General features: G+C 42.9%; 1 protein-coding gene across 4 annotated transcripts in view; it reads left to right on the top strand.

Moving 5' to 3' along the window:
* LOC101164981 (TAF8 RNA polymerase II, TATA box binding protein (TBP)-associated factor) overlaps positions 1 to 25,953 on the top strand; it is a 48,565-nt gene that overhangs the window by 13,214 nt on the left and 9,398 nt on the right. The window contains exon 8 of one of the 4 annotated variants that reach the window (XM_078950203.1): positions 5,193 to 5,656. The exons of 2 other annotated variants lie outside the window; for them this stretch is intronic. In XM_078950203.1, coding sequence (XP_078806329.1) covers positions 5,193 to 5,333 — 141 coding nt within the window. In that variant the 3' untranslated portion in view covers positions 5,334 to 5,656. Of the gene's footprint in view, positions 1 to 5,189; positions 5,657 to 25,953 lie in introns of those variants that run through there. One more of the 4 variants, XM_078950201.1, reaches the window with a different exon arrangement.

Genomic DNA, 25,953 nt, shown 5'->3' with positions numbered 1-25,953 from the left:
AATTGTGTCAAACTGTGTCTAATGCAGATGGATGTTGAATGTATGAGGGTAATACTTGTGTTCCAGATTTCCTCTGGAATCTCAGAATTCAGGTCTTGCTCCCAGGAGTTTTTCAACTGACTTAGTGATGTAGGGTCAATGTGATGTAGTTGGTTATATATTTGCGAGATCTGACCTCTGGTGGTGGGTTGAGATTGCAGGCAATTTTCGAGAGTACCGGGGAGTGGTTGTATTGGATAACTGGTGAAGTGTTTCCCTGCAAAACTGCGGACCTGTAGGTATCTAAAAAAATGAGACTTGGGGATATCAAAATTTTTACAGATGCTTTCAAAAGACATAAATGAACCATCAACAAATAAATCAGTAAAAAGGACTACTCCTTTTTATGCCATGTTTTAAAACCAAAATCATTTAGGGCAGGTGGGAAAAATGGATTAGAGGAGATTGGTGAGTAAACGAGAGTCCGCTTAAACCCAAAGTGGCGACGACATTGGAACCAGATCTTAAGGGTGTTTATAATCACTGGGTTTCTGAAGCTATTTTTTTCAGTTATTGGCAATGAGGCACACATAAATGACACTGGTGACGCGGGGAGATCAGAGGTGATTTCCATGGTGGACCAAAGGGGTCCTCTGTTTTCTTTAAAAGTGCGGAGCCAAATTGATAGTTTTATAATATTTGCTGACCAGTAATAATATTTAAAATTTGGCAAGCCAAAACCACCTTCAGATTTAGAACGTTGCAATTTGGACCTACGTATTCTTGAGCATTTTTTATTCCATATAAATGAAGATATGAGTCCATTTAACTTCGTAAAGAACACCTTAGGGAGAAAAAGGGGAATCATCTGGAAAAAATACATAAATTTAGGCAGAACTGCCATTTTGATCGTGTTAATTCGCCCTGCTAGAGAAACTGGTAAAGCTGACCATCTGGCCAGATCTGCCTTTGTTTTCTCCAAAAGTGAGGAAAAGTTGTATTTATAAAGAGTATTATAATTATTAGTAATTTGAATTCCAAGATAAGCCAATGATTATTTTCCACTGTAAGTGGAAATTTTGAATAATCCAAGTCTCTTGCCAGTTGGTTAATAGGAAAAAGGATACTTTTTCCTAAATTCAGTTTGTACCCTGATAAAGATCCAAAGGAGCCAAGTAATTCTAACATCCTCGGAATAGACTCCTCTGGGTTCGTGATGTATAAAAGTAAGTCGTCAGCATACAATGAAGTTTTGTGTACCTCTCCACCCCGACTAATCCCATTAATTCCCTTGTCTGTTCGTAGGGCAATTGCCAGCGGCTCAATTGCAAAATCAAAAAGTAGTGGGCTCAACGGGCATCCCTGACGGGTGCCTCTATATAAGACGAAATACTCAGAGACGGTACTATTAGTGCGAACAGATGAGAGGGGCATTGAATACAAAGTTTTAATCCAGGATATGAACCCTGAACCAAAGCCAAACTTGCGCAGTACAGCCAGCAGATATCCCCACTCCACACAGTCGAAGGCCTTCTCAGCATCAAGTGAGACAATTAGCTCTGGAGAGTCAACTGAGTGGGTGGAATATAAAATATTAAACAAACGCCTGGTGTTAAAATATGACTGGCGGCCAGCAATAAAGCCTGTCTGGTCTTCGTGAATAACACTGGGGGCTATTTTTTCCAGGCGAAGCGCTAGGACTTTGGTTAAAATCTTGTAGTCCACATTAAGTAGACTAATTGGTCAATATGATTCGCACTGCTGGGGGTCCCGGCCTTTTTTTAAGATTACTGAAATCGTGGCTTGGGATAATGTTTGAGGCAGTTTAGACGATGCATGAATTTCTGCAAACATCATGCAGAGTAGAGAGGCAAGTTTGTTAGCAAACACCTTGTAAAAGTCTGATGGAAATCCATCAGGACCTGGAGCTTTGCCATTCTGTAATGAACCAATTGCCGTCAATATTTCAGCCACAGAAATATGTCTCTCAAGTGTCTGTTGTTGATCTGATTCCATCGAAGGAATATTTAGTTTCTCCAAAAAAGCTTCAATTTCATCGGAATTACATGTACTTTGACTGGCATAGAGACTTTGATAGTAGTTCTTGAAAGCTGTATTAATTTGTTTGGGGTCCGTCACTATTTGAGTTGAGTCCGTTTTGATCTCTGTTATTGAATGATTAGAAATTGATTGTCGCAACTGGTGTGAGAGCAATCTGCTTGGTTTTTCCCCATGCTCATATACTTTTTGCCTTGTTCTGAGCAGTAACTTCTCTGTTGCTTTAATTGATAATGTTTCAAATTCAGATTGCAGCAAAAGCTTTTGTTTGTATAAATCAGGTGTTGGGTTGCTGGCATACTGCACGTCCAGATTTGCTATGAGCTTGGTTAATTCCCTAAGTCTCTCACCACACTTTTTGTTCTTTTGAGCTGTAAAAGAGATTATTTGCCCACGTAAATATGCTTTAAGAGACTCCCATATTAGAGTTTTAGAAACATCGGGTGTGTCGTTTATTTCCAAAAAGAGATCAATGTGGGAGGAAATATATTTGCAAAATTCTTCATCTGATAACAAGGTTGAGTCAAATCTCCATACCCGTTGTTGCGGGGCATGAGCTGTGGGAAATGAAAGGTCTAGTTGCACAGGAGCATGGTCCGAAATAACAATAGCATGATATTTACAATTAGTGATCCGAGAAGTAAAAATATTATCTACCAAAAAGTAATCGATCCTTGAGTATGAATGATGTACTGGAGAAAAGAAAGAGTAATGTTTTGCTAATGGCTCAATAATACGCAGCGGGTCAGAGACACCATAGTTTTGAATGAATGTGTTGAGAACAGAAACTGATTTAGGTATCGCTGCTGACTGACGTGTGCTTGATCTGTCAAAAATCGGATCAAGAACTAAGTTCAGATCTCCACCCATAATGAGGTGATGAGTGTCTAAACCTGTTAACTTGGCAATAAGGCTTGTGAAAAATTGTGGGTTGTCCCAATTAGGGGCATAGACATTAACCAAAAGAACTGGGGTGTTACACAATTTACCAGCCACAATAACAAAACGACCATTGGCATCCTGAATCACATTTGTACAGACAAATGAAAGTTTTTTTCTAATAAGTATGGCAACCCCTCTTGCCTTTGTGTCAAAAGCAGAGTGATGTGTCTGTGAAAAAAAGCTGTGTGTTAACTTATGAGCATCAGCGGAACGCAGATGCGTTTCCTGGAGAAAGACTATATCTGGTTTGAAACTCAGCAAATGTGTAAAGACTCTCCTCCGTTTGACCAGATTATTAAGCCCCTTTACGTTCCATGTAATAAATGTCACTGAGTTGGGCCCCACTGTTTGCCTTAGATTAGTAAGGGCGGCCATGTTTACTTAGGTTTCATCCTCTCGGAAAGGTGCACACCCACACAAGGATGAGGTATATATATTTGGAGCTGCAACAAAAACAAAACAAAACCTACAAACCAAAGAATCAACACACATATTAAACACAATAAACCCGAATCTCCCCCCTCCCCCCCAATGAGCTGGTGTACCATGTAAACCTGTCCAACCACTATACTCACCAACCACAATGCTCATTACAGAAAATACCTAGGATACAAAATATTCCCATCTAACAGAGTCTAAACTAGAATGTAACAAACCTCCCTCTCCAGAACACTCTCCTTCATTTGTCTCAGTCTTCCTGCTGGTTGTTGTGCATCAGATGTTTCTGGGTGTAGTCTTTGGCTGCAGCGGGATCTAGGAATATTTTCTCACCCAAGCTTGAAGAAATTCTCAGCCTCGCAGGGTACAGCATCCCATATTTCACACCCTGGCATCCTCGCAGCAGCTCTTTAACCTCTTTAAAGGCTCCTCTTCTCTTTGCCACTGTGGCTGGAAGATCAGGAAAAATAAGGATCTTGTTGCCATCATACTCCAGAGACTCTTTCCTAGCAGCTCTGCGAAGCACATCCAGCTTTTCTTGATAGTAGTGAAACTTCACTATCAGTGGCCGGGGTTGCTTTCCTTTGGCCGGGGTAGATTGCAGGCTGTGGTGCGCTCTATCCAGCGTGGGGGCCGAATCCATGCCCAAAACATCCTGAAGTAGCTTAGCCACCGACTCAACAGGCCACGTGCCAACTTCAAACTGCTCCTTTACCCCGAGAATGCGAATATTGCAGCGGCGTTGCCTTCCCTCCAGGTCCTCGGTCTTCTCCGTCAGGGCCGTCACAGTAGCTTTTAAGCGGCACATTTCTTCCTCCATGTTCACCACTCTGTCGGAGTAGTTGTTTGTAGCATTCTCCAACCTAGCTATCTGGGTCCGATTTTCTGCAATGCTAGCATCCAGTGGACTTAGCTTAGCATTAAATTCGCTTCTCAGACCTTCGAGTTGATCTTTGAAATCCCGTCGGAGCGACTCCATATTTTCGTTTAGCATTTGGCATTTAGATTCAATTTTGATATCCAGCGTAGCAATCTTAGCCAGTACTGTTTTCTCCGAGTTTGTGATAGCATCCATTAGCTTAGCTGTATCCGATGAGCCGGGGCTGCTCTCGGTAGCTTTGGCAGCCTCTAACATTTTGGTGCTTCTTGATCCAGACATCATGGATGAACGTCTTCTGTTCGGTCTGAGAGAGCGTTTCTGGAGAAGGTGAATCAGTTTAGGAAGATAGATGTTTAGTATTTAACCGAAAAATCGGGTATTTCTGCGGAGCCACAAGGCTAAAAGTTTTCACATGTCGTTGCTCAAACCACGCCCTTCTCCGCGGCGTTTACGGTTGAATTAGAATTCAAGGAACACTGGAGCTAAGGCGCTGGTGTTAGAGGGTTAGGAGGAGCGCAGGGTTTGTCTTGCAGTTCCCTTGAGGCTGGTTGGAAATGGAACCTCCCATCGTTGTGCGTGTATTGTGAAGTATTTGTAAGTATGATGTAAACGGGGTGATGTAACGACATACGGGTGATGCTGGTGTCCGGTGCGAGTACTGACTCCTTACCGACTGCGTGCACATACTACAGGCACAGGCTGTGCACGTGATGTAAGAATGATTCCTAGGTACCTGTAGGATGTCCACACAAACACCATTTTTGTTGTTTTTAGTGAACGCACTAACCTTGAACTTTCTCTAGCAGACTGTGAAAGAGCCTATCGTCATCACGAGCCAATTGGTTTCTAGAATCTCCACTGACTTCCATGTTTGTCTCTGCTGTGCGTCAAGCAGGACGATCCAGGCGACGACAAAGAAAACTCCATGCTTCCTCCCAGCGCCGTCGTCTCGTCCGCCAAAGCCAACGAAGACAACATGATCGACAACCCGTACCTCCGACCCGTCAAGAAACCCAAAGTGAGGCGGAAGAAGTGACGCAGCAGCTCGGCGGACAAACGGACTGCTGTTCTGTCAGTCAATTTTCCTGTGTGGACAGACTCCTATTTTTGACTTTTTTTTGTATTGAGGACAGTGAAGTCATATTGTGAGAAAAAAACAGTGACGAAGCACAAATAAAAGATTAGCTGCTTTGGACAAGTTATGAAAACTTTATTAACACTGAAACGAGAAAAAAACATAAAGTGGATTTCCTCTGAAATAATCTGCAGTGTTTTTGCTGGAGACCAAGCAGCTAATATTCACTTGGTAAATAATATTGTTACATTCTGCAAACATAAACTTGACGTTTTATGACCAAATATGCCTTTTTGTTTTTAATCACTGAAAATGGCCTTAAAAAAACAATCAAGCAATTTTAAACAACATAGGCAGATTACAAGAATAAGGATTATTTAGAGCTCAAATCTGAGACTAGTAGGTTTTTTTCTGCTTTATGTGATTTCATATTTCTGTTTAGAGGAATCTCCTGAGGTCGTTTCATGTCTTTTTCTTTTTTTCTTTTATAGTTTGTTGTGAAATCATTCTGTTTTTGGGGCTCTTCCATTCAGTTCCTCCATTTATGGGATTGAAAATCATCTTTTTATGATGTTTTCCTTTTTCGGATGAACAACATATCTCATCCATTGAAGTCTTTCATGTTTTATGCTTCTAAGCTTTTAGTGGTTGAATGTCAGAGCCCCATCTCAATCAGAGATGTGGACTGAAAATGAACGAAAGCAGAGGATTAAAAGTTAGGCTTGATCATCAGATTGACAGACCGAGAGGGGAATTGATCGGCAAGAGCCGTTGAACGTTTCTCTGAACTTTTTCTGGAATTCTTTACTAATTCCCCTGCATAACATCTATTCAATCCATAAAACTGAGCAAAGATTTAGGATAATTTGAGTGTTACTGTGCCAAAACTGCACAGACACAGGTTCAAGGATTAAAACAAAAACCGCTTGTTTTTCAAACCAAAAGACACTGAAGTGTGTGTAGATGGATCTTTATTTGCAGTTCCGGACAGTTTACTGCACACATGACAAATTAAATCCGGCCTCATTTTGTCTTTTTTCTAAGCATCAGACCAGATGAGGAACGGTCTTTAGATCATTTCATCCCAAGTGTAAAACTTTCAGGGATGCTTAAAGCTTTAAAGTTGTTTTCTTTACAAATAAATTAGGAATCTAGAGAAACTTTGACACAAACACAGAGCTTCCAGCAGGTAGGCACATCTGTCCACATCTGTCCATCTGGTTTCACATGCAGGCACTTCTTTTAATAAAACAAAATCAAGGCGAAGCGAAACGGGACAGACGTGGGTTTTACAGCAGGGGTCAAACTCGCGGCCCGCGGGCTATTTGCGGCCCCCAAGATGATCTTTTGCGACCCCCGCCGTAATATGTATGTTTAATGTTAATGCGGCCCGCCAGTCTGTATGAATGATGCTTTTTTATAGTTGTGCGCGGAGCTGATGAACCAACCAATCACATCTGTTGCCTTAAGGGACAAAGACTTTTGCATATAGCATGAAAAAAATTCAAGCAATGATGATAATTGCTATCACTGTCCCTAAGGATGAGAACAATAGAACTCATTCAATTTCCACTACAATGTCTAGATGAGTGTCAGCTATGTCTGATAACTTGGCCAATTAGCTGGACCGGGATCTTGCAAAGTGCAGGTGGTTAACGTCCAGTGTAATGAGTCTGTGGACGGCAACAGTAGAGCAGAGCCAAGGATGTGTTTACATGTTTAGGTCAAAAATGTGATGGACAGCTTCATGTTGTCTAAACATGCCACCCTGTTATTAATCCAGTTGATATGGTTCTCCATCTGTGTCTAGGTGATAGAAAAGCATTTTTTTTTATATTTAGAGCTCTAAGCAAACAAACAGTTGTCTATATAAAAGAGCTTTTACAATTGTGCACTTTTAGCAGGTCTCTGAGTTCATGTGACCAATGTATGGTGGATTTTCACAGACCTTGTTTAAAACTGAAGGTGAGAGAGACTTAGAGAAATGGCTTCATTGTTCTGGAGTTCTTTGTTTCATCCACAGAAGAGTAGAATTGGTGATTGATTTTGAAAAGCTGCTGAAAAAAGTATCTTTTTCAAATTGCAATTTCTAACTTGGGTTTTACATTTTGTGTTCCATTTTTTGTGCTTTAATTGGGAAGCATTTGTTATTTGTTTGGTGTTTTTAAGGTTCTGCAAATATACACATCATTTTTTAGAGACATTTGTTATCAGTTGTGTTTGTTGATTTGTAGTTTAATTTCATTGGATGTATAGATGTCGTGTGGGGGGGAGGCTCGAGAGCAGGTAGGACCCAGGCGCAGAGACGGGAGGCAAACAGGTTCAGGGCAAGTGGGTTTATTTAACTAACAAAAAGCGCTGCAGAGCAGGATGACAAAACTAAAAACAAAAACTTACTGTGGCATGGCAAGGGACATGGACGCCAGACAAGAAGACGTGATCAACATGAGCAGAAGTTAATGGACCAGCACAGGAGGAAGGCAGAGACAAGACTTATATACAGACAGGGCAGACAAGACACAGGTGAACACGATTAGGGCAGATGGGGACCAAAGGAAGTAAAACTCAAGAAACATGACAAGACAGGAAACCTTTCAAAATAAAACAGGAAACAGAACCAAACAAGACAGAACAAGAACTAAAGCGAAAAACAAGACAACAAACTGAAACCATGACAATAGAAAGGAAAAGAAGTTCAAACATTGATTATAAAAAAGGATATAAGAGATAAAAAAAAAGAAAAAGGAAAAGAAAAAAGATAAAATATTGATTTAATTGCATTTTGAATGAATAAAAAACAATGATTAATAGAATCAGAATCAGGAATCAGAAAAAGTTTTATTGCCAGGTTCAGTAGAGCGCACTTTACAAAACGAGGAATTTGACTTGGTGTATAGTGCAATTAAGAATAAGTTAAAAATTAAGTTAACAACAACAACACACTATATACAGTAGAGTAAGGTGAATTAAAGTGGGAGCACAGATGGGCTGGGATGGTGGGGCCTGTAAGTGGCACCGACAGTCCTTTGGTGGGCGGGGGGGGGAGGGGGGGTCACCTGGGGGAGTTGGGGTTCTGTTCAGCAGGCTGGCTGCAGTGGGGAAGAAGCTGTTCTTGTGGCGCGAGGTCCTGGTCCTGATGGACCGGAGCCTCTTGCCAGAAGGGAGGGGCAGAAAGAGATTATGTCCTGGATGAGAGGGGTTGGCTACAATCCTGGCTGCCCGCCTCCAGGTCCTGGAGATGTGCAGCTCCTGGAGAGACGGGAGGTGGCAGCCGATCACCTTCTCTGCTGAGTGGATGACGCGTTGCAGCTTGGCCTTGTCTCTGGCCGTGGCCGCAGCGAACCAGACTGTGATGGAGGACGTGAGGGTGGATTCGATGATGGCGGTGTAAAAGTCTACCAGCATCTTTTCAGGGAGGTGAAACTTCTTCAGCTGCCTCAGGAAGTACATCCTCTGCTGGACCTTCTTAGTGATGGAGCTGATGTTCTGCTCCCACTTGAGGTCCTGGCTGATGATGGTTCCCAGGAAGCAGAAGGACTCCACAGAGGTCACCGGGGAGTCACAGAGGATGACAGGGGGGAGGGGGGCTGGGGCCTTCCTGAAGTCCACTGTCATCTCCACTGTCTTCAGAGCATTAAGCTCCAGGTTGTTAGCGCTGCACTATGACACCAGCCTGGCTATTTCACTCCTGTAGGCCGACTCATCTCCGTCAGAGATGAGGCCGATGAGTGTGGTGTCGTCAGCAAACTTCAGGAGTTTGACAGACAGGTGACCAGCTGTGCAGCTGTTTGTGTACAGGGAGAGTAACAGGGGTGAAAGGACACAGCCCTGGGGGGATCCGGTGCTTGTGGTCCGAGTATCTGAGACGAGCTTCCCCAGCCTCACATACTGCTGTCTGTCCGTCAGGAAGTCTGTGATCCACCTGCAGGTGGAGTCAGGCACATTCATCTTGGAGAGTTTTTAATACTAAAGATGTATGAAAGACATACCGAAAAAATATGTCTTTCAGTGTTTAACTGGCTGTCTTTGGATTATGCATGCCTGAATAATGGTCATTCTTACTCCTCATCTCTCTGTTCACTGCTTGCTAATTTACATAGCAGGGGTCCCAGCAGGAGGGGGCGGGGTTGTAACACGACTCCTTCAGCAGAGCCAGGCTGAGAGAGGCTTTGACATGTAAGATGTTAGATGTTAGAATGCCAGATGTTAGAATGACCAGTTCATTTTATATCTATGAAAATATTCAGGTAGCTATGGGACATGTTTAGCTATAGGTCTGTGAAAATTGGTGTCGATTGTTGAAACATAAGTTACCATAAAAAAATGTTTGTTTGGAGTCTAGACAGATTTAACACAGGTTTTTGGATGAAAAAGGATTTTTTATAAATCATCTGTTACACTTTTAAGTCTGAAAAAAATATGGAAGGCAGCAAACACAGATCCCTACCGTTTTTAATTTTTTTGTGCTGATATTTGAAAGATAAGTTATGCAAAAAAATAGGTGTTTGCAGTTTTGCCTAAAAAGACGTTTTCGGACCTTTTTGGATGAAATGATGTCTAAAAGTTCACCTGTAACTTCAATAATTCTGAATTTTTTTAGGAAGCAGTAGCACATAAATGCCTATGAAAGTTGAATTCTTGGTGCTGATAACCTAAACAGAATTTATGCTAAAAATCTTTGTTCAGTCCAAAATTTCATTAAAAAAATCAAGTGATGAAGTTTCTCGTAGACCCTATAGTGTTACATATCAAAGCTGGAGGTTATTAAAGGCATCTAATTCTGAAATCTCAGCTTCCTGAGACAAACGGCTGATTTATAATAAATTTCTATTATTTGGGTGCACATAATCGACCACTTCCTGTTACGCAGGCACCGTCAGGTGTACACCCATGAAACTTTACATGATGAGAGAGGACCCTTCTGAGTATCTCCAGTTTTAATTTCATGCACATCGGACAAAGCAAAGAGAAAATACAGGGCAGAATGTGCCCAATGCAATAACTAGGTGGCGCTATAGAGCTCGTCCAAGATTGTCATATCCATGGGTTCAGAATAGAAGCTTCATCATATCCATTGAATTTCAGTGAGATTGGACAAGGAATGTGCACGTGAGAGCAACTTTTGTGTGCATGGCGAGATGCCCAACTTTGCCGCTCTGTCACGACCACACCCCCGCATTGAAAGTTATGGTTTTTTGTCAGAGTAAACTTCAATGGCTTTTCAACAGGTGGATGTCTTTTTCAGGTGTGTCGGCTCATCCTACTCAGAGCAGTGATGCTCCAAGTAAAACATGTCATTTCATCTTGCCAGCAGGTGGCGCTACACTTTTTCCGGATTCTTTCACTGCAGATGTGTTCAGAGTCAGACTACAATCATGCATATCAATTTTGGATCAGATTGGAATATGCATGGCTGAGTTATGGCCATTTTTCTTTTCATGGCGTGTTTTCGAAACAACGTCAAATTTCTACGCGCCGCCACGGCCACAAACTTCTGTAAAAACTTAAAAGCTTTGCAATTTAACATCGGACATGTGTATAGTTTACAAAACCAAAGTTTGGAGTCATTATTCACAAATCTCTAGGAGGAGTTCGTTCTAGAAGGAGGCCTGCAAATGTCCAAAATAGAGCAAAAATGACATATTGACCTCAATATATCAGACTTCCTGTGCGAGTGACAGGTGGGTCCTTTCAGACTTTTTTGTAGGTCTCCATCTGATGAACATGCCCTGTAAAAATCAAGCTTGTACGTTAAAGCGTATGCGGGGCGTCGGGACAAAAGTCACTGTAGGTGGCGCTGTCGAGCCATTTTTGCGCACCCAATCCAATTTCCCATAAAATACGAAATTTTTCGCGACTCCTGATGTGTGTGCCAAATTTGGTGAGTTTTGGGGTATGTTAAAGGCCTCAAAAATGCGATTCTTCCGGCAGAAGAAAAATAATAATAATAATTAAAGCTACAAGTAGCATTTAGCGGGCCCGAGCACGTGCGACCGCATGGCACGAGCGACCGCCCCGTGAGCAACGCCCTGCTCGAGCCATTCTCGTCGTTTTTTCTTGTCCATTCTGGAGCTCCAAGCTAATGTTAATACGACAGTAGGCCTTATGTGCAGAAGTGATTGGCTCTGGACATATAATGACTCCTATTGTGAAAATCATAAAAAACCTCAGCTGCAAAGCAAAACAGAACAGGATTTTTAAGGTGCTATTGGTGGAGATATCTGCTGAATATGGTGAATATGAATATGGTGAATCTGAACTTGTATTCTTGACTGACATTACTGGAAAACTAAACCACTTGATCTGCGAGCTGCAAGACAATGGCAAAACTATATTTTTTTATTGACAAGCCTGCCTGAGCCAGTGTTTTTCTTGTGGGGATCTTTTCTACCAGGGCTTGCCAGCTTGGTCAGTGGATGTTGCTGCAGTTGTCTCCCTTGCTGGGACAGCTGGAGTTAAACACAGCAACCTCACGGCTGTGAAGTGGACCCCGTTGCTGTCCCAGTCTGGATGGGCACTGTGGTGATGTTCCACATTTTGTGTTCCATTTTTTGTGATTGTATTAGAAAGATTTGTTATTTATTTGGTGTTTAAAGGTGGTACATATTGTATATACACAATCTTCTTAGAGACATTTGCTATATGTTGTGTTTGTTGTCGTTGTAGTTTAATTTCTTTGGATGTATTGAAAGGAAATGAAAAGAAGTTGCAGCATTGATTAAAAAAGCATAAAAGAGACATTTACTGTCTGATGTTGCATCTGTAGGAGTGTACTGAGACTGGGCTTTGTTTTGGAGCACATTCATATATTTTGTTTGTAAAAAAAAAAAAAAAGATAAAATTTAAAGTTAATTGTATTTTGGATGAATAAAAAAGCAATGATTAGTGCTAAGGATGTATAAAAGACAAACAAAACAAAGGAAATTGCTGTATTTTAGTGTTGAACTAGGCTTTCTAACTGTTCTACTTTCTGTCTGCCACTCCTGGCTAATTTACATGTGAGCACACAGCCGGGGGGGGGGGGGGGGGGGGGGGGGGGGGGGGCTAACTCCACTCCTGCAGCAGGGGAGACTGATGAAAAGCTTGAGGATGTAAGATTGAATAAATAAAATCCTAGAGTTGACCAGTTCATTTTATAAATGTAAAAATTTTTTATTTTGGTGCTGATAAACTAAACAGAAGTTATGATAAAAATATTTGCTTGAGTCAAAATGTCCAAAAATTTGCTTTCAGCACAATAGGGTGATTAAGGTGGTTAAATGTTTTCTCGTACGTATAGTGCTGCTTTTCAAACGTGGAGCTTTGTAAGACGCATCTAATTCTGAAATCTCAGCTTCCTGAGACAAACGGCTGATTTCCTATGAAGCTTGATTATATGATCATGCTTCATGATCATTTATGAACATATATAGCTCGTCCAAAATTGTCATATCCATGGGTTCAGAATGGAAGTTTCATCAAATCTATTTAATTTCAGTGAGATCAGACAAGGAATGTGAACGTGAGAGCAACATTTGTGCATGGCGAGATACCCAACTTCGCCGCTCTGTCACGACCACACCCCCGCGTTGAAAGATTTGTTTTTCATCAGAGTAAACTTCAATGGTTTTTCAACAGGTGGACGTCATTTTGAGGTGTGTTTGCTCATCCTACTTGGAGCAGTGATGCTCCAAGTAAAACATGTCATTTCCTGTTGCCAGCAGGTGGCGCTACACCTTTTCCAGATTTTTCCACTGCAGATGTGTTCAGAGTTAGACTACAATCATGCATATTAATTTTGGATCAGATTAGATTATGCATGGCTGAGTAATGGCCATTTTTCTTTTCATGGCGTGTTTTCGAAACGACCTCCAATTCTGACGTGCCGCCATGGTCACAAACAACCGTAAAAACTTAAAAGCTTCGCAATTTAACATCGAACATGTGTCTAGTTTACAAAACCAAAGTTTGGAGTCATTATTCATGAATCTCTAGGAGGAGTTCGTTCTAGAAGGAGGCCTGCAAATGACCAAAATGAAGCAAAAATGACATATTGACACCAATATAGCAGACTTCCTGTGCAACTGACAGCTTGGTCCCAAGAGACTTTTTTGTAGGTTTTCATCTGATGAACATATCCTGTAAATATCAAGCTTGTATGTTAAAGAACATGGCGAGCCTAGCTAAAACAAACATTGTAGGTGGCGCTATTGAGCCGTTTTTGTGCACCCATGCGAGTGCTGTATATATAAGTTGGAGATATGTAAGAGGCATCTCATTCTGAAATCTCAGCCTCGTGATACAAACGGCTGATTTTTTATGAATTTATAATTATCTGACTGCAACGCAATCAACCACTTCCTGTTTGGCGGTGGCTTGCGCAGGCACCGTCAGGTGTACACCCATGAAAGTTTAGACGATGAGAGAAGACCCTTATGAGTATCTCCTGTTGTAATTTTATGATTGTCGGACAAAGCACAGAGAAAAGATAGGTCAGAATGTGACATAAAATGTATTTGTCAATATCTAGGTGGCGCTATGGAGCTCGTCCAAGATTGTCATATCCATGGGTTCAGAATGGAAGCTTCATCATGTCCATCGAATTTCAGTGAGATCAGACAAGGAATGTGCACGTGAGAGCAACTTTTGTGTGCATGGCGAGACGCCCAACTTCGCCGCTCTGTCACGACCACACCCCCGCATTGAAAGTTATGGCTTTTTATCAGAGTAAACTTCAATGGCTTTTCAACAGGTGGACATCATTTTGAGGTGTGTCGGCTCATCCTACTCGGAGCAGTGATGCTCCAAGTAAAACATGTCATTTCATGTTGCCAGCAGGTGGCGCTACACATGTTCTGGATTTTTCCACCTCTGATGTGTTCAGAGTTGGACTACAATCATGCATATCAATTTTGGATCAGATTGGATTTTGCATGGCTGAGTAGTGGCCATTTTTCTTTTCATGGCGTGTTTTCAAAATGACCTCCATTTTCGACGCGCCGCCACGGTCACAAACATCCGTAAAAACTTAAAAGCTTCACAATTTAACATCGGACATGTGTGTAGTTTACAAAACCAAAGTTTGGAGTCATTACTCCAAAATCTCTAGGAGGAGTTCGTTCTAGAGCGAGGCCTGCAAATGTCCAAAATGAAGCAAAAATTACATATTGACCTCAATATATCAGACTTCCTGTGCGAGTGACAGGTGGGTCCTTTCAGACTTTTTTGTAGGTCTCCATCTGAAGAACATGCCCTGTAAAAATCAAGCTTGTACGTTAAAGCGTATGCGGGGCGTCGGGACAAACGTCACTGTAGGTGGCGCTATCGAGCCGTTTTTGTGCGCCCATGCCAATCTCCTATAAAATACGAAATTTTTCGCGACTCCTGATGTGTGTGCCAAATTTGGTGAGTTTTGGGGTATGTTAAAGGCCTCAAAAAGGCGACTCTTCCGGTAGAATAATAATAATAATAATAATTAAAGCTACAAGTAGCATTTAGCGGGCCCGAGCACGTGCGACCGCATGGCACGAGCGACCGCCCCGTGAGCAACGCCCTGCTCGAGCCATTCTCGTCGTTTTTTCTTGTCCATTCTGGAGCTCCAAGCTATTGTTAATACGACAGCAGCCTGGGGGGGGGGGGGGGGGGGGGGGGGGGGGGGGGGGGGCTGTAATCTGTTGCCTTAAGGGACAAAGACTTTTGCATATAGCATGAAAAAAATTCAAGCAATGATGATAATTGCTATCACTGTCCCTAAGGATGAGAACAATAGAACTCATTCAATTTCCACTACAATGTCTAGATGAGTGTCAGCTATGTCTGATAACTTGGCCAATTAGCTGGACCGGGATCTTGCAAAGTGCAGGTGGTTAACGTCCAGTGTGATGAGTCTGTGGACGGCAACAGTACAGCATAGCTTTTGGTTTCCACAACAGAAGAATTCCTGACACATCTGCCCTAACAGACAACTACAAGAGGAGTTGAAATGTATAACACGGTGAAGGAGTTTTTGTGCAGAAAAAGGTACAATTAGAAAAGCTGGTAGCAGTGACTGCAGATGGGACTCCTGCTATGATCAATAGACAAACAGGTTTCATCACTCACTGTAAAGCTGACCCAGACTTTCCAAAATGTCTGCATTACTGCTGCGTCATTCACCAGCAGGCCTTATGTGCAGAAGTGATTGGCTCTGGACATATAATGACTCTTATTCTGAAAATCGTAAACAACCTCAGCTGCAAAGCAAAACAGCACAGGATTTTTAAGGTGCTATTGGAGGAGATGTCTGTTGAATATGGTGAATATGAACATTGTGAATCTGAACTTGCATTCTTGACTGACATTACTGGAAAACTAAACCACTTGATCTGCGAGCTGCAAGACAATGGCAAAACTATTTTTTTTTGACCAGCCTGCCTGAGCCAGTGTTTTTCTTGTGGGGATCTTTTCTGCCAGGGCTTGTCAGCTTGGTCAGTGGATGTTGCTGCAGTTGTCTACCTTGCTGGGACAGCTGGAGTTAAACACAGCAGCTCACGGCTCTGAAGTGGACCCCGTTGCTGTCCCAGTCTGGATGGGCACTGTGGCGATGTTCCAATGGCCAGGCTGGCTCCTGGTATAAAGAGATTCCCAAATACCATTTCCTAACCGCAGAGCCAAGGATGTGTTTACATGTTTAGGTCAAAAATGTGATGGACAGCTTCATGTTGTCTATTGATGTAAGTTTAAACCTAAACATGCCACCCTGTTATTAATCCAGTTGATATGGTTCTCCATCTGTGTCTAGGTGATAGAAAAGCATTTTTTTTATATTTAGAGCTCTAAGCAAACAAACAGTTGTCTATATAAAAGAGCTTTTACAATTGTGCACTTTTAGCAGGTCTCTGAGTTCATGTGACCAATGTATGGTGGATTTTCACAGACCTTGTTTAAAACTGAAGGTGAGAGAGACTTAGAGAAATGGCTTCATTGTTCTGGAGTTCTTTGTTTCATCCACAGAAGAGTAGAATTGGTGATTGATTTTGAAAAGCTGCTGAAAAAAGTATCTTTTTCAAATTGCAATTTCTAACTTGGGTTTTACATTTTGTGTTCCATTTTTTGTGCTTTAATTGGGAAGCATTTGTTATTTGTTTGGTGTTTTTAAGGTTCTGCAAATATACACATCATTTTTTAGAGACATTTGTTATCAGTTGTGTTTGTTGATTTGTAGTTTAATTTCATTGGATGTATAGATGTCGTGTGGGGGGGAGGCTCGAGAGCAGGTAGGACCCAGGCGCAGAGACGGGAGGCAAACAGGTTCAGGGCAAGTGGGTTTATTTAACTAACAAAAAGCGCTGCAGAGCAGGATGACAAAACTAAAAACAAAAACTTACTGTGGCATGGCAAGGGACATGGACGCCAGACAAGAAGACGTGATCAACATGAGCAGAAGTTAATGGACCAGCACAGGAGGAAGGCAGAGACAAGACTTATATACAGACAGGGCAGACAAGACACAGGTGAACACGATTAGGGCAGATGGGGACCAAAGGAAGTAAAACTCAAGAAACATGACAAGACAGGAAACCTTTCAAAATAAAACAGGAAACAGAACCAAACAAGACAGAACAAGAACTAAAGCGAAAAACAAGACAACAAACTGAAACCATGACAATAGAAAGGAAAAGAAGTTCAAACATTGATTATAAAAAAGGATATAAGAGATAAAAAAAAAGAAAAAGGAAAAGAAAAAAGATAAAATATTGATTTAATTGCATTTTGAATGAATAAAAAACAATGATTAATAGAATCAGAATCAGGAATCAGAAAAAGTTTTATTGCCAGGTTCAGTAGAGCGCACTTTACAAAACGAGGATTTTGACTTGGTGTATAGTGCAATTAAGAATAAGTTAAAAATTAAGTTAACAACAACAACACACTATATACAGTAGAGTAAGGTGAATTAAAGTGGGAGCACAGATGGGCTGGGATGGTGGGGCCTGTAAGTGGCACCGACAGTCCTTTGGTGGGCGGGGGGGGGAGGGGGGGTCACCTGGGGGAGTTGGGGTTCTGTTCAGCAGGCTGGCTGCAGTGGGGAAGAAGCTGTTCTTGTGGCGCGAGGTCCTGGTCCTGATGGACCGGAGCCTCTTGCCAGAAGGGAGGGGCAGAAAGAGATTATGTCCTGGATGAGAGGGGTTGGCTACAATCCTGGCTGCCCGCCTCCAGGTCCTGGAGATGTGCAGCTCCTGGAGAGACGGGAGGTGGCAGCCGATCACCTTCTCTGCTGAGTGGATGACGCGTTGCAGCTTGGCCTTGTCTCTGGCCGTGGCCGCAGCGAACCAGACTGTGATGGAGGACGTGAGGGTGGATTCGATGATGGCGGTGTAAAAGTCTACCAGCATCTTTTCAGGGAGGTGAAACTTCTTCAGCTGCCTCAGGAAGTACATCCTCTGCTGGACCTTCTTAGTGATGGAGCTGATGTTCTGCTCCCACTTGAGGTCCTGGCTGATGATGGTTCCCAGGAAGCAGAAGGACTCCACAGAGGTCACCGGGGAGTCACAGAGGATGACAGGGGGGAGGGGGGCTGGGGCCTTCCTGAAGTCCACTGTCATCTCCACTGTCTTCAGAGCATTAAGCTCCAGGTTGTTAGCGCTGCACTATGACACCAGCCTGGCTATTTCACTCCTGTAGGCCGACTCATCTCCGTCAGAGATGAGGCCGATGAGTGTGGTGTCGTCAGCAAACTTCAGGAGTTTGACAGACAGGTGACCAGCTGTGCAGCTGTTTGTGTACAGGGAGAGTAACAGGGGTGAAAGGACACAGCCCTGGGGGGATCCGGTGCTTGTGGTCCGAGTATCTGAGACGAGCTTCCCCAGCCTCACATACTGCTGTCTGTCCGTCAGGAAGTCTGTGATCCACCTGCAGGTGGAGTCAGGCACATTCATCTTGGAGAGTTTTTAATACTAAAGATGTATGAAAGACATACCGAAAAAATATGTCTTTCAGTGTTTAACTGGCTGTCTTTGGATTATGCATGCCTGAATAATGGCCATTCTTACTCCTCATCTCTCTGTTCACTGCTTGCTAATTTACATAGCAGGGGTCCCAGCAGGAGGGGGCGGGGTTGTAACACGACTCCTTCAGCAGAGCCAGGCTGAGAGAGGCTTTGACATGTAAGATGTTAGATGTTAGAATGCTAGATGTTAGAATGACCAGTTCATTTTATATCTATGAAAATATTCAGGTAGCTATGGGACATGTTTAGCTATAGGTCTGTGAAAATTGGTGTCGATTGTTGAAACATAAGTTACCATAAAAAAATGTTTGTTTGGAGTCTAGACAGATTTAACACAGGTTTTTGGATGAAAAAGGATTTTTTATAAATCATCTGTTACACTTTTAAGTCTGAAAAAAATATGGAAGGCAGCAAACACAGATCCCTACCGTTTTTAATTTTTTTGTGCTGATATTTGAAAGATAAGTTATGCAAAAAAATAGGTGTTTGCAGTTTTGCCTAAAAAGACGTTTTCGGACCTTTTTGGATGAAATGATGTCTAAAAGTTCACCTGTAACTTCAATAATTCTGAATTTTTTTAGGAAGCAGTAGCACATAAATGCCTATGAAAGTTGAATTCTTGGTGCTGATAACCTAAACAGAATTTATGCTAAAAATCTTTGTTCAGTCCAAAATTTCATTAAAAAAATCAAGTGATGAAGTTTCTCGTAGACCCTATAGTGTTACATATCAAAGCTGGAGGTTATTAAAGGCATCTAATTCTGAAATCTCAGCTTCCTGAGACAAACGGCTGATTTATAATAAATTTCTATTATTTGGGTGCACATAATCGACCACTTCCTGTTACGCAGGCACCGTCAGGTGTACACCCATGAAACTTTACATGATGAGAGAGGACCCTTCTGAGTATCTCCAGTTTTAATTTCATGCACATCGGACAAAGCAAAGAGAAAATACAGGGCAGAATGTGCCCAATGCAATAACTAGGTGGCGCTATAGAGCTCGTCCAAGATTGTCATATCCATGGGTTCAGAATAGAAGCTTCATCATATCCATTGAATTTCAGTGAGATTGGACAAGGAATGTGCACGTGAGAGCAACTTTTGTGTGCACGGCGAGACGCCCAACTTCGCCGCTCTGTCACGACCACACCCCCGCATTGAAAGTTATGGCTTTTTATCAGAGTAAACTTCAATGGCTTTTCAACAGGTGGACATCATTTTGAGGTGTGTCGGCTCATCCTACTTGGAGCAGTGATGCTCCAAGTCTAACATGTCATTTCCTCTTGCCAGCAGGTGGCGCTACACTTTTTCCAGATTCTTTCACTGCAGATGTGTTCAGAGTCAGATTACAATCATGCATATCAATTTTGGATCAGATTGGATTATGCATGGCTGAGTAATGGCCATTTTTCTTTTCATGGCGTGTTTTCGAAACAACGTCGAATTTCTACGCGCCGCCACGGTCACAAACAACCGTAAAAACTTAAAAGCTTCGCAATTTAACATCGGACATGTGTCTAGTTTACAAAACCAAAGTTTGTAGTCATTATTCACAAATCTCTAGGAGGAGTTCGTTCTAGAGCGAGGCCTGCAAATGTCCAAAATAGAGCAAAAATGACATATTGACCTCAATATATCAGACTTCCTGTGCGAGTGACAGGTGGGTCCTCTCAGACTTTTTTGTAAGTCTCCATCTGAAGAACATGCCCTGTAAAAATCAAGCTTGTACGTTAAAGCGTATGCGGGGCGTCGGGACAAACGTCACTGTAGGTGGCGCTATCGAGCCGTTTTTGTGCACCCATGCCAATCTCCTATAAAATACGAAATTTTTCGCGACTCCTGATGTGTGTGCCAAATTTGGTGAGTTTTGGGGTATGTTAAAGGCCTCAAAAAGGCGACTCTTCTGGTAGAATAATAATAATAATAATAATTAAAGCTACAAGTAGCATTTAGCGGGCCCGAGCACGTGCGACCGCATGGCACGAGCGACCGCCCCGTGAGCAACGCCCTGCTCGAGCCATTCTCGTCGTTTTTTCTTGTCCATTCTGGAGCTCCAAGCTATTGTTAATACGACAGCAGCCTGGGGGGGGGGGGGGGGGGGGGGGGGGGGGAGGGGGGCTGTAATCTGTTGCCTTAAGGGACAAAGACTTTTGCATATAGCATGAAAAAAATTCAAGCAATGATGATAATTGCTATCACTGTCCCTAAGGATGAGAACAATAGAACTCATTCAATTTCCACTACAATGTCTAGATGAGTGTCAGCTATGTCTGATAACTTGGCCAATTAGCTGGACCGGGATCTTGCAAAGTGCAGGTGGTTAACGTCCAGTGTGATGAGTCTGTGGACGGCAACAGTACAGCATAGCTTTTGGTTTCCACAAGAGAAGAACTCCTGACACATCTGCCCTAACAGACAACTACAAGAGGAGTTGAAATGTATAACACGGTGAAGGAGTTTTTGTGCAGAAAAAAGGTACAATTAGAAAAGCTGGTAGCAGTGACTGCAGATGGGACTCCTGCTATGATCAATAGACAAACAGGTTTCATCACTCACTGTAAAGCTGACCCAGACTTTCCAAAATGTCTGCATTACTGCTGCGTCATTCACCAGCAGGCCTTATGTGCAGAAGTGATTGGCTCTGGACATATAATGACTCTTATTCTGAAAATCGTAAACAACCTCAGCTGCAAAGCAAAACAGCACAGGATTTTTAAGGTGCTATTGGAGGAGATGTCTGTTGAATATGGTGAATATGAACATTGTGAATCTGAACTTGCATTCTTGACTGACATTACTGGAAAACTAAACCACTTGATCTGCGAGCTGCAAGACAATGGCAAAACTATTTTTTTTTGACCAGCCTGCCTGAGCCAGTGTTTTTCTTGTGGGGATCTTTTCTGCCAGGGCTTGTCAGCTTGGTCAGTGGATGTTGCTGCAGTTGTCTCCCTTGCTGGGACAGCTGGAGTTAAACACAGCAGCTCACGGCTCTGAAGTGGACCCCGTTGCTGTCCCAGTCTGGATGGGCACTGTGGCGATGTTCCAATGGCCAGGCTGGCTCCTGGTATAAAGAGATTCCCAAATACCATTTCCTAACCGCAGAGCCAAGGATGTGTTTGCATGTTTAGGTCAAAAATGTGATGGACAGCTTCATGTTGTCTAAACATGCCACCCTGTTATTAATCCAGTTGATATGGTTCTCCATCTGTGTCTAGGTGATAGAAAAGCATTTTTTTATATTTAGAGCTCTAAGCAAACAAACAGTTGTCTATATAAAAGAGCTTTTACAATTGTGCACTTTTAGCAGGTCTCTGAGTTCATGTGACCAATGTATGGTGGATTTTCACAGACCTTGTTTAAAACTGAAGGTGAGAGAGACTTAGAGAAATGGCTTCATTGTTCTGGAGTACTTTGTTTCATCCACAGAAGAGTAGAATTGGTGATTGATTTTGAAAAGCTGCTGAAAAAAGTATCTTTTTCAAATTGCAATTTCTAACTTGGGTTTTACATTTTGTGTTCCATTTTTTGTGCTTTAATTGGGAAGCATTTGTTATTTGTTTGGTGTTTTTAAGGTTCTGCAAATATACACATCATTTTTTAGAGACATTTGTTATCAGTTGTGTTTGTTGATTTGTAGTTTAATTTCATTGGATGTATAGATGTCGTGTGGGGGGGAGGCTCGAGAGCAGGTAGGACCCAGGCGCAGAGACGGGAGGCAAACGGGTTCAGGGCAAGTGGATTTATTTAACTAACAAAAAGCGCTGCAGAGCAGGATGACAAAACTAAAAACAAAAACTTACTGTGGCATGGCAAGGGACATGGACGCTAGACAAGAAGACGTGATCAACATGAGCAGAAGTTAATGGACCAGCACAGGAGGAAGGCAGAGACAAGACTTATATACAGACAGGGCAGACAAGACACAGGTGAACACGATTAGGGCAGATGGGGACCAAAGGAAGTAAAACTCAAGAAACATGACAAGACAGGAAACCTTTCAAAATAAAACAGGAAACAGAACCAAACAAGGCAGAACAAGAACTAAAGCGAAAAACAAGACAACAAACTGAAACCATGACAATAGAAAGGAAAAGAAGTTCAAACATTGATTATAAAAAAGGATATAAGAGATAAAAAAAAAGAAAAAGGAAAAGAAAAAAGATAAAATATTGATTTAATTGCATTTTGAATGAATAAAAAACAATGATTAATAGAATCAGAATCAGAATCAGAAATCAGAAAAAGTTTTATTGCCAGGTTCAGTAGAGCGCACTTTACAAAACGAGGAATTTGACTTGGTGTATAGTGCAATTAAGAATAAGTTAAAAATTAAGTTAACAACAACAACACACTATATACAGTAGAGTAAGGTGAAGTAAAGTGGGAGCACAGATGGGCTGGGATGGTGGGGCCTGTAAGTGTCACCGACAGTCCTTTGGTGGGCGGGGGGGGGGGAGGGGGGGTCACCTGGGGGAGTTGGGGTTCTGTTCAGCAGGCTGGCTGCAGTGGGGAAGAAGCTGTTCTTGTGGCGCGAGGTCCTGGTCCTGATGGACCGGAGCCTCTTGCCAGAAGGGAGGGGCCGAAAGAGATTATGGATGAGAGGGGTTGGCTACAATCCTGGCTGCCCGCCTCCAGGTCCTGGAGATGTGCAGCTCCTGGAGAGACGGGAGGTGGCAGCCGATCACCTTCTCTGCTGAGTGGATGACGCGTTGCAGCTTGGCCTTGTCTCTGGCCGTGGCCGCAGCGAACCAGACTGTGATGGAGGACGTGAGGGTGGATTCGATGATGGCGGTGTAAAAGTCTACCAGCATCTTTTCAGGGAGGTGAAACTTCTTCAGCTGCCTCAGGAAGTACATCCTCTGCTGGACCTTCTTAGTGATGGAGCTGATGTTCTGCTCCCACTTGAGGTCCTGGCTGATGATGGTTCCCAGGAAGCAGAAGGACTCCACAGAGGTCACCGGGGAGTCACAGAGGATGACAGGGGGGAGGGGGGCTGGGGCCTTCCTGAAGTCCACTGTCATCTCCACTGTCTTCAGAGCATTAAGCTCCAGGTTGTTAGCGCTGCACTATGACACCAGCCTGGCTATTTCACTCCTGTAGGCCGACTCATCTCCGTCAGAGATGAGGCCGATGAGTGTGGTGTCGTCAGCAAACTTCAGGAGTTTGACAGACAGGTGACCAGCTGTGCAGCTGTTTGTGTACAGGGAGAGTAACAGGGGTGAAAGGACACAGCCCTGGGGGGATCCGGTGCTTGTGGTCCGAGTATCTGAGACGAGCTTCCCCAGCCTCACATACTGCTGTCTGTCCGTCAGGAAGTCTGTGATCCACCTGCAGGTGGAGTCAGGCACATTCATCTTGGAGAGTTTTTAATACTAAAGATGTATGAAAGACATACCGAAAAAATATGTCTTTCATTGTTTAACTGGCTGTCTTTGGATTATGCATGCCTGAGTAATGGCCATTCTTACTCCTCATCTCTCTGTTCACTGCTTGCTAATTTACATAGCAGGGGTCCCAGCAGGAGGGGGCGGGGTTGTAACACGACTCCTTCAGCAGAGCCAGGCTGAGAGAGGCTTTGACATGTAAGATGTTAGATGTTAGAATGCTAGATGTTAGAATGACCAGTTCATTTTATATCTATGAAAATATTCAGGGAGCTATGGGACATGTTCAGCTTTAGGTCTGTGAAAATTGGTGTCGATTGTTGAAACATAAGTTACCATAAAAAAATGTTTGTTTGGAGTCTAGACAGATTTAACACAGGTTTTTGGATGAAAAAGGATTTTTTATAAATCATCTGTTACACTTTTAAGTCTGAAAAAAATATGGAAGGCAGCAAACACAGATCCCTACCGTTTTTAATTTTTTTGTGCTGATATTTGAAAGATAAGTTATGCAAAAAAATAGGTGTTTGCAGTTTTGCCTAAAAAGACGTTTTCGGACCTTTTTGGATCAAATGTTGTCTAAAAGTTCACCTGTAACTTCAATCATTCTGAATTTTTTTAGGAAAACTAAACCACTTCAACTGTGATCTGCAAGGCAATGGTAAAACTATATTTTTTATGGAACAGCCTGCAGTGTTTCTTGTGGGGATCTTTTCTGCCAGGGCTTGCCGGCTTGGTCGGTGGTTGTTGCTGTTACCAATCCAGTTGATATGGTTCTCCATCTGTGTCTAAGTGATAAAATCAGAATCAGAATCGTTTATTGTCATTGTACATGGGGATACAATGAAATTGCAGCAGCCTTGGAGTGAAGGAGTTACATAAAATAAAAATAAAAATAGAATAGAAAAAGAAATACTGTATTTACAACTCTTAACAAAAAATGAACAATATGGACAGAAACTGTTAAATATTAAATATTTGTGAATAAAATAGAATGGAATTACATGAGTTGCTGTGAGCACAGCTTAATAAATATCAAGTTATTGCACAGTGACCCGGTTAGACAGTCAGGATATTGCACGCATTGTAGTAAAATTAGAGTGAGGTGTGGTTGGTGGACGTATGTGCATTCCGTATGATAATTGCCTGTGGAAAAAAAGCTGTTTCTTAGTCTGTTTGTCCTGGTTCTGATGGACCTGTACCTCCTTCCAGAGGGCAGCAGTTCAAACAGAGGGAAAGCAGAATGGGTGGAGTTAGTGGTGATGCTAGTCACTCTGCTGAGGCAGCGAGACTGGTAAATGTCCTTCAGTGAGGGGAGGGGGCAGCCGATGATCCTCTGCGCTGTCTTTACCATTCTCTGGAGACTCTGCCGTTCTGCTTCAGTGCAGTGGGAAAACCACACTGTGATGCCATAGGACAGAATGCTCTCAATGGTTGAGCGGTAGAACGTTACCAGCAGCTCCTGGCTGACGTCGTTCCTCCTAAGTTTTCTCAGGAAGTGCAGGCGTTGCTGGGCCTTCCTGATGACAGTCATGGTGTTGTTAGACCATGTGAGGTCAGCAGAGATGGTGGTGCCCAGGAGGGTGAAGCTGTGGACCCTCTCCACACAGTTTCCATCGATGTAGAGTGGGGGTGGATCTGTTCTGTTTTTTCTGAAGTCCAGGATGATCTCCTTGGTCTTGGTGGTGTTCAGGATGAGGTTATTAGCCTGACACCACCTTGAGAGTTTCAGGACTTCGTCTCTGTAGGCCGTCTCGTCGTCCCCAGAGATCAGCCCCACCACAGTAGTGTCGTCTGCAAACTTCACCACGGTGTTGCTGGTGTGGGCTGGTCTGCAGTCTGCTGTGTACAGTGTGTACAGCAGAGGACTCAGCACACATCCCTGTGTGGAGCCTGTGCTCAGCGTCCGGGTGGAGGAGAGGTGGGGGTCAAGTTTGACTGTCTGTGGTCTGTTTGTCAGGAAGTCCTTGATCCACGAGCAGGTGAGTGGGTGGAGTCCTAGTTCAGACAGTTTGTTGACCAGAATGTCAGGAATGATTGTGTTAAAGGCTGAGCTATAGTCCACAAAGAGCATCCTGGCGTAGGTGTCTCTGTGTTCCAGGTGGCTCAGCGCAGTGTGGAGGGTGATGGAAATGGCATCATCCGTTGATCTGTTTGCTTTGTAAGCAAACTGGTGGGGGACGAAGATTGGAGGGAGGGAGTCTTTGATGTGTCCCAGGAGCAGCCGC

The sequence above is a fragment of the Oryzias latipes genome, chromosome 7 (assembly GCF_053564925.1).
Source record: "Oryzias latipes strain Hd-rR chromosome 7, Olatipes_Hd-rR_3.1".
NCBI classification, from domain to species: domain Eukaryota; kingdom Metazoa; phylum Chordata; class Actinopteri; order Beloniformes; family Adrianichthyidae; genus Oryzias; species Oryzias latipes.
Note: the sequence above shows the minus strand (reverse complement) of the source record. Positions and strands in the feature narration are given on the sequence as shown.